The sequence below is a fragment of the Condylura cristata genome, unplaced genomic scaffold, assembly GCF_000260355.1.
Source record: "Condylura cristata isolate star-nosed mole 26May11 unplaced genomic scaffold, ConCri1.0 scaffold00008, whole genome shotgun sequence".
NCBI lineage: Eukaryota > Metazoa > Chordata > Mammalia > Eulipotyphla > Talpidae > Condylura > Condylura cristata.
Genome location: NW_004567109.1, coordinates 52,346,710 through 52,356,389, shown reverse-complemented (window position 1 = coordinate 52,356,389; position 9,680 = coordinate 52,346,710). Strand labels below are relative to the sequence as shown.

At 39.1% G+C, this 9,680-nt stretch overlaps 1 protein-coding gene across 1 annotated transcript in view; it reads left to right on the top strand.

Annotated features, from left to right (window-relative positions):
* Positions 1–5: 5 nt before the first annotated feature.
* The window catches only part of DDAH1 (dimethylarginine dimethylaminohydrolase 1), a 112,315-nt gene continuing 102,640 nt past the window's right edge, over positions 6–9,680 (top strand). The window contains exon 1 of the mRNA XM_004679174.2: positions 6–310. Coding sequence (XP_004679231.1) covers positions 8–310 — 303 coding nt within the window. The 5' untranslated portion in view covers positions 6–7. The remainder of the gene's footprint in view (positions 311–9,680) is intronic.

Genomic DNA, 9,680 nt, shown 5'->3' with positions numbered 1-9,680 from the left:
TGGAGCCATGGCCGCGCTCAGCCACCCCGCCGCCTTCGGCCGGGTCACCCACGCGGTGGTGCGGAAGCTGCCCGAGTCCCTCGGCCAGCACGCGCTCAGGCGCACCAAGGGCGACGAGGTGGATTTCGCCCGCGCCGAGCGGCAGCACCAGCTCTACGTGGGCGTGCTGGGCAGCAAGCTGGGGCTGCAGGTGATGGAGCTGCCGGCCGACGAGAGCCTCCCGGACTGCGTGTTCGTGGAGGACGTGGCCGTGGTGTGCGAGGAGACCGCCCTCATCACCCGACCCGGGGCGCCGAGCCGCAGGAAGGAGGTGAGTGTCCGCCCGGCGACGACGCGAGGGGCGCGGCCGGGGACGCGTGCCGGGCCCACCCCCGCCGCCGGCGCCCGAGCAGCCGGGGAAAATCGTGGAAGGGGCCCCCTGGCGAGTTCAGAACTTCCCTTTGGGGGTGGGGGGAGGAGGGTGTGAGAAAGAGTCGGAGAGAGAAGTTCATTGTTCACGTCTCCCGGCTGTCGGCGCAGCTTGGGTGCCTTCGAGGCGAGGGAGTCGGTGGTGTGGACTCTGGCAGGTGGGTGGGGTGGGGAATCCAGCTCATAAGCATTTTTTATTTGTAACGATTACACAGTGGCAAGGACTGTGCAACTCTTGAGTGTTTCCCAGGGAGCGGGTTGCAGGCGCTCCAGGCGAGCGGTGGAGGCTGTGATACTGAAGCCCCCAAGTCCTGCCTGGAGCTGGGAGCAGGGTGGGTCAGGTGAATTAACACGGTGTCAGTGCCCACACCTGGGCTTCCTGAGTTACTTTGCAGGGGTGAATCGTCCCACCTAAAGGGGCTGGCAGATGAACGAGTGTAAGGACCGTGCTGGTGAGCCACGGTGAAGGTGCATGGACGAACTAGGCTTAAAAAGCTGTACTTTTGTAGTATGTTGTATATTTGTGTGTAATCGGAATGGCTGCTTCACAGATTCCAAAGTGTTTATATTCTATATATTTTTTAAGTTCACAGCAGTCAGAGATTTTTGTGTTCACAGGGCTAGAGACGTCTTTAAAATATCACAACCTGTGAAAATGGCTGTGATTGCTTTAAAAACAAGGTACATTCACGGGGAGAGACAAATAGAGTGAGATTGGATTTTAAAATGCCATCTGGTCTGGGATTCTTCTGACTGTCCGCTAAGCAGTCTTGCTTAAGACTCTCTGACACTATTGTCATCCAGTACATCCAGTAACATTGCAGGAGCTGTTAGTTTCTTTAGTATCTGGAGGTTTAGGGTTCCCCACCCCCTATTTTGTGTTTATTCACTTCACATTGGAAATACCTGCTAAAACTTTTGGTAAAAATTAACCTTTTTTTTTTTTTTATTAAATGTTACACTACTTGGTTGATAGAACCTTACATGATAGAGAAAATAAGCTTATACCATTTACTACTCACTGAGATCATCAGATCTTTTTCACCCTACCCCAGCAGAAATCTAAAAGACTAACATGTCTCGTTTTCTTAGCTCTTTTATCTCCTTCACTACACCTCTCCATCTTTGAGTTTCTGAGATGACCCACTCCCTTTTAAACTGATAAGCCTGTAATAATATCATCTGAATACTTTCTAATGTATGCCAGGCCATATGGCAGAACTGAAGTTTGTACTTAGAAGAATAAGGTATCAAAAACTCATTCACAGTAGTTCTTATTTGATGAGAACCAAGAGACTGCCACCATATTTACTCATTCTATCTCATTTAGTCCTTTAATAAAATATTTTAAATTTTGCACTTCTTGATACTTCAGTGGGGTGATACCTTTCTTCCCCCATCAAAGTTTCAGGCATACATTTTAATTTGGCTTGTTTATTACATCAGCCCTCAACCAGACCACATAGAGCAGTGAATAAGAATATGAGCCTGGATCTAATTCCTTGTCTTTGACGAGCATCTCTTGTTACAGTTTTCTTACCTGTAAAATGGACATAATAATATGTATTTCATAGAGTTTTTATAATAAATTAATGAATCCATCTGATATTTATTGGACAGCACATTGAATGACATGTTTTAATAAACCACTTAAAAATAGATCATGGAAGATTTGCTCCTTGAAGAGTAAGGAATCTACCCTACACTGATAAAATCACATTGATAGTTCCCTTTCCCAAAGTGAAGGACACTTCATGCCTTAGGTTCTACCCTAAACTTATGTGCCTCTAAGCTTGAGTCTCATGCTGCCATGTTGTCTCTCCTCAAAATTACCTTGGGCACTGCACATGAGCTGTATCATTAAAGAATCTTCCAGCCAGGGTGAGAAATATAGGTAGTAATGTTGTGTGGGTGCTTTGGAGAACAGGGATATCAGGGTAACTCACTTTGAGATCTTTCTCAGCACCACTTCACTGCCTGGCTTGATGTTAATAAATGCTTGATGTATGGATGCATAAATGAATGAATAAAATGCTACTTCTGATACCAATAAGCTGAACATTCTTACTTCAAGGACCTTCTCGGGAGGGGAGATTTTGTTATATGTATTTTTGACATGACACCTGCCTCCTTAGCTGTGAAGTTCCACGTCAGTCAAAGCACTTTAAGATTATTCTCACTGATGCCCCTGTCTTCAACCACCTCACTCTCTATTCCATTCTTCACACTGTAACCAAGCTGATCTTTCTGAAACTCAGATCTGGTCGTGTCTCTCCTCTGGCTAAATTTCTTAAGGCCTTCCAATGAGTTTTATAAACCCATTGTGCTCTGCTTGCATTTCCAACTTGAGCTGCATCTCAGCCCCACTCCAGGTGCTTCCTAAGCTTTAGCACAAACCAGGTTCTTATGCATTTCTCCTTTGTGCGGGCCACACTTCCTCCTTCCTGTCCTCCAGGTTGTTCCTATTCATCCTTCCCAGCTTGCTGTTACTATTACCTCTTGTTACCTGTGGATTTGCCAGATCTTGTACCAGATTTGTAAATTGCATTTCATTGATTGCTCTCACCATCTCTTTGATCCCAGAACTACGTTGTTCTTGTTTCAAAGTTGGTGAACCTGAGGTTTAGAGAAACTAAATAAACTGGCCAAGGTAATATAGTGGAGCCAATAAAACCACAACTTGGTTTGCAGAACATTAAGGCAGTGGTCCCGTCACTGTAGTTTTAAATATTACCATCCCAAGCATAGAATTGGTTTTCCTTTTATGAACTCCTATAGATCTCTGTACTTCCTTTTATAATATTTGTCGTATGGTAGTAACCATGTGGTATTTACCATGTTTATTTTTCTATGTGGGCCACTAATCTGAAAATTGTGAAGCTAGGAATCATGATTGCATTGATCAACATTTGCACATAATATTCATGCAGCAAATATTTTGGTGAACAAATGTGACAATGATTTTAGGTCAACTTTAGCTCTCCTAGTGATTTGTTTGGTATTTTGCAAGCATTCCCAATCAATAGAATCTCAAAGTTTCATCACAAGTTTAGGTAGTATATAATTATTGTTCTCTCCTTGCTCCCTTCAGCTGTCTCTGTCTCTGGTTGTTGTTTTGTTTATATAACAATCCTGAGTATTCCTTCATAATCAAAACATCGTGTTACATTAAATAACTTTTCTGCCTTGGAAGATAGAACTCAAAAACAAACTCAAGAAAGTAGCCTTTCCATAAAAGCCCAGAGTTTACTACAATGGAGTCTCTAAAAATTAGTAAAACACAGGCCCTTTCTGCATATAGAAAATGTAAGTTTTAGTGAAGAAAACTGTCCATACAGAAAGTCATAAATATGTTAATTACCTGATAACTCTGTCTTCGAGAATATGAATACTTTAATATGTTTAATACTTTGAAGACAAATAAATTAGCCTTGAGAAGACAATCATATTTTAAATGAATACTTTTTAGAAAAAAATAAAGTTGACTTCCATATGTCAGAGCCCCTTAAGCAAATATCCAAAGCTGAAATAAGACAACTGAGAGGGGAAGGCTATGTTTTTAAAAACAAAGTTTCTGAATAGGTTATACATGACTTCATTCCCAAACTAAAAAGTAGAAGAGGCTATGCAGTGAAAGTCAGTGTACCCCCCCTTCACCCCACTTTTGTTCTTGATTACCCAGTGTCCTTACTTAGAGGTAACCACTAATACCATTTCCTCAAGGTTCTTTTCAAAAGGTAACTAATAAACAATTAACTGACAAAGATTACTCAAGCAAAGTTGTGAAATATATCCTTTGCTCTTTCACTCCCCTTTCAGAGTCCTTTTATCCTTTTCCATGTACCACGTATGTAGTGAGATACTACATGTAGGAGAAAAAGCACAGAAATTCAATCTCACAACGTGATAATGACCTTCATTATCCTTTCCCAGAGCATTTGCATTTTTAGGGATCTCATTAGGAAGAAGACACTGCTTAGCACAAGATAGTAAATCTCCAAAGCAGAATTAGGCATTAAGGGGTAAGCATAAGGACATAAGTCAAAGGGGATAGGGGATGTAAATTGAGATGAAAATCTTCCATTAGAGTACTTAACTGCTCATACCAACATAGTTTGTTTGTCAGTTTATTCTTTGGTTAGGAAAAAGCCTATCATTATGCTGACCCCAAAGGCAAGGTGAACATTAAACTTATGTCTAATAACTAACTAATGTGTGCTAAGTTATATGTGTGAGAATCCCAACAGATGGAGTGATTATTAACTCTACTTAAAAGATAAGGTACACAGGTTAAGTAACTTGAAAGTCACACACAACTAACATGTGGCAGAACTGTGTTTTTTTTTTTTTTTTTAAAGATTTATTTATTTGTGCATACTGAACTGGGGTACAGGCCAGAGGCTCAGGGGCGGCAAGAGGCTTCACCAGAGACAGAGTGGGGAGCAGAACAGGCAGATCCATGAAGTACACTGCTGAGGGGAGCAGTGGGCGGGTCAGGAGAGGTCTGCCACGCCATGTGGTCACCTCCGGGACAGGCGGGAATCCAACTCATGCGGAAGTGGCTTTAGATTCTCGCTGCTGTGCTTTAACCCGCTGCGCCACCAGGGAGGGCCCAGAACTGTGTTTTTCATGAAAATGTGATGGTCATTTTTGCTTGAAGTACTTGTTGCCGTCTGTTATTAATCATAAAAGAACATTGTCAGCATGGAATAACTGCCTGGCCCCACTTTTTACACTGATTGACTTCATGGTATACAACCTAATGTGGACATTAAGTAAGTGAACCATTTTACTTCTGTCCTCACATACATGAGAGAAGGTTGTTCGCATTTTAGTTAAGAAATAATAATTCACTTATTTACATAAAACCCCCCAAATTGCCTATGAACAGTTTGTGCATAATTGTTTGTTTACTAACAGACTGGATGATTGCTTTTTTTAATGCACACATTTGCTCAAACTTCTGTTTAACTTAGTTGAGAAACTGCCCTAAACCATAATTAGAACCTACTCTGATTCTCACCAATATTGAAAGTGAATGTGCTGGAGGCCCTTCAGATGCACCAGATTAACAGTTCTTGATAAATCATCACCTCCAACCGGTTGGAACAACTGCTTCCTTTCAGGATGTTTCTTTTTTCAACTCTTCTGCATGGCCTTGACAATATATGTTTGGAAAGTGATGTGTTTTTGGAAACTGGGATGCATCCAATAATGCAATCTATTCCCATGCAGTTGATCTTGAAAGCCTTGAAAATAAAGAACATAATGATGAGTAGGGAGTGACTTCTATTAGCTACTATTAACTGAAAATGAGCTTTTTGCAGTGATTCCTAGAATCATTAGAGAATCATTCTAAGACAAAGATGGCAAAGATGAATCTCTTATAATTCAGATATGCTAGGGAAAAATGCTTTTGCATGTATGAATTTTTACTAGGTTTAGATTTCTCCAAAATTAGCTTTATTTTAGTAATGCTAGGCATCCATCCATTAAAATATAAACCACAACATAGAAAAAACCTACTTAAGACTTTGATTTGCTTTCCACTATTTTGCATCATAAATAAGTTACTGATGGCTGGGAGCATCACTGTAAATTTGAAGATGCAAGTACTGGCTATTATTATTCTTATAGGTGTTTGCTACTAAAATCTGTAACTATTTCCTAAAAGCTAGTATTGTGTTGGGAAATATGGAGATGTGGTAGAATTCGTTTCCCTAGTTGGTAGGTGTCATTATTAAAGGTAAAATAAGTGGAATATTCAGAGAAAGAGAGGTTTCATTAATATCCTACAAAGAACACATTCACTCTAGCTGGTCAACAACTATTTATTTACTATAACTGAATGTTCAGCGTTCCATAAAAATGTTCTCCTGATCTTTGAAGTTAGCTTTCACTAAACTGATATTAGGTATTAAATCTGTCAAATTCCCAGGCTCCTTTCCTACACAGATATTTTTTTTATCCAACAGAATAAACAAGAGTAATATCAAACAATACATCCCATTAAAAATGTGTGCGTGTAATTTCATCCTAGTTCACATTGTCATTGTCAAATAATTTAATAATATATCTTACCTTCCTGAAACTCAGGGCTAAGAAGTAGAAGCATCATGAAGGAATAAAAAGGAATAAAAATCACCAGACTTCAAGCTCTTGTTTCTAAATGTTTAACTATACCAGCAATATGACCAGAGAAACCAGAACAGTAGGTACAAAGATAAAAGTACAACCTATCGTAGGGTTTAATTTTACTCAGCAAATCAATGTAGGCAAACTGGACTTAGTTTGGGTTAGTAAAATAAAGGAAATATAACTTTTAGCTGGTTTTCCAGCTAAATGGGCTTAAAGGGATAGGTTGTCATTCCAGTGAAGATGAGTATATTAATATGTTGCTTGATTTGAATGAATAAAGGCCAGAAAATCAAACTTTGCATTTATTAAAAATATTTTGCTTTAGGTCTCCCTTTAGGTCAACCAGCCACTGCAGCACAAGTTCAATCCCTGATGACCCACATGGTGCAGCAGACCTTTCCTATCTTGCCCGCTTCTCCCCTTAGCAGTGCTATTTCAGTAGATCTGCCTTTCTGCTCCCCATTCCCTCTCTGGTGAATCCTCTCACCCCCCACTTCTGGCCTACACCCCGATCTTGCATGCATAAAAGTAAAAATATTTTGTCTTGATTCCTTTGTTTTTACTTAAGAAATATTAAAGATGTGTAATTGCTTATGTCAGCGATTGTGAATGTCATGATTAAAAATGACGGTTCCTTGAAGGTGAAAGAACCAACAATTGCACTATTTATGTATATTTGTACAATTAATGACTAGCTGCTACATGCCATGTCCAATGTTAGTCAAAGGAGATGTTGATGATTTAGAGACTACTACCGCCCTCAAGAAACTCATAGTCCCATTAGTGGCAGACAATGGGAGATCTAGTAAGTAGAGCTGGAAATAACCTACTGAGACTGAGAGAGGATACTATAAAATAAGATGGAGTGACAGTCCAGTAAAAGTTGATTTCATTAATGTTGGGAAAGATGTAGAATTGAAACAAGCCTCCTGTCTACTCTCAAATTCCTGAGATTACAGATCCCTAGTTCTAAGTTCACCATATCCCTAAATGTATTTCTGATTATAAGCCTAAAGGGAATTGTACAGCTGTTGTACCCCATTTCTAATACACTCCCAATGTTTTTCTACACACATGGATGTTCCAAAAGGCCTGGCACCGCTAATAGGATACCTGAGCAAGGTAAGCTGCCCCAAAATAGACTGAAGTCCACATGAGGCCTGAGACTCATTTCTGAAGTTGCTCAACTGTTGTTTTACTGGACAATAACTTTTCACCTTCGACCTAGAAATTGCCACATTAGGGTGTCAGGCAAACCTGTCACCCTGTGATATATAGTAACGTTATCCTTGCCAATGGTAGGTAAGAGAAAATTGTTTCCTATTTACAATTGTAATGTGTGTTTGTTCACAAGTCTTTCTGTCTTGGCAGTAAACATCAGTGATGTCTCACACTGCTTTAAATCAAGATCTGCCTAAGCTAAGTATGTATCTATGCTCATGGACTCTATTTTGTATATGCTACAGAAAACAGCTATAGAACATACAGTGATGTTCTGGTTTTGATTCTTGCAGTGATACTAAGATCTAATATTCTTTCCAGCATGGAGATGCTATACTTTCCTTTTGGAAATCATGTTATCTTGGATGGAAACTAGGGGATAAGAAAGAAATAGGAGAGGGGAGGTGATGATAACAATTTACATTTGTGAAATGGTTGGAGTTCGATAAATAAAAAACACCAAGTTTTATTTAACCAAGACATTATGTATATTTGCTCTACTTAATTAGCCAATCATATAGTCTCTCGCTTTGTTAATGACAATCCATTATGAGATGAAGTTGAGTTGGCTAACTCTATTTCAAAAGCTCTGCTTACTCAACCCTTAGAGAACATTTCATAAGTAATTTTCCCTACTAAATAAAAGTCATTGAAAGAACATAAGGTCCCTAGACCCACATAATTTCCACCATCACACATCACTTTCATCAGTGTCTGCCAGTTGATGAGTCTGTAGTTAAGTGTGAATCAATGGTCTGAAGAATAAAGAGCAAGTGGAGGAGGCATGTGCTGCAAGTTGTGTTTTCTGTTAGAACTAAAAGTCTTGATTTGCCTATGACAGTTTTCCTTATAAACCGTTCATAGGGATGTGCTGATTGCCATTCCTGGTGTTAAAATTTCATTTCATTTTCCAAATTTTGACTTTTTTTCTGAGCAAAGGCAAAATAGTAAAAGATACCCACTAAAGTATACTCTTTCTAGAGTTAACTGTGTACACATTAAGATTTTAACACAGTAGAAATTGATGTAAGTATTTTTAAAACCTTGCTGCTATGTGTGTGGTATTTAGACATTTTTAACCTGAAATGGTTAAAAAAGCTGAAATTAATTAGGTAAATATTGTCTTGGAGTAGTTACAAAACAGCCCTAGTTAAGAAAAGCATCTATTTTGTTATTATTATTATTATTTAAATCATAAAGGAATCATCATTACCAATAGTAGCAATACAACTACTGTTTATGTCGTACAAATAAACATAACCTCCAATTCAAGAATTATGTGTGAAAAAATTTAAATCTAATGTTTTATTTTGAAGAACCCAAATCATTTTTGCTATTGTGGTTAGTATTCTGATCACTATCTGCATGTGATCTTACTTCTCCTCCATTAGGGGTCCTAGTTTCCCAGCTCCCCTCTTTCTGAAAAAGTGTTAGGAGAGAGACGGACTTAATCAAAAATGTCATTGATTTATTTTTTGCTGTTACTCTCAAATTAAGCATCTCTGAGGTTTTCAATCTCTCCTATCTCCAAATTTCCCTGTCACCCCCAATATAAAAGCCATTTAACAATAAATAGAAAAAGCTTTAAGATAAGGTTTTTTGTATAGGTGTGGATGTGTGTGTTTGCAAATTGATGCTTGCTACTCATTATAGTGGAGTTATGAAATCAATTTATAGGGTCATAACTATCTGTCTTTATAGTAAAAGAATCAATCTAACATGTCAGCGTACACAGCAACATAGTGGAGTAAGTGTTTTGTGAAACTTAATGTGTATGTGTTTGTGTTTGCATGTATACTAATTAGGTACTAAAATGTTTCCTACTCTGGGTAAAAAAAAAAAAGAAAGTGCAACCCACCATATCTCCTTTCAGGCAGATTACACCACCCAGCATCTTTACAGAAATTCTGGAG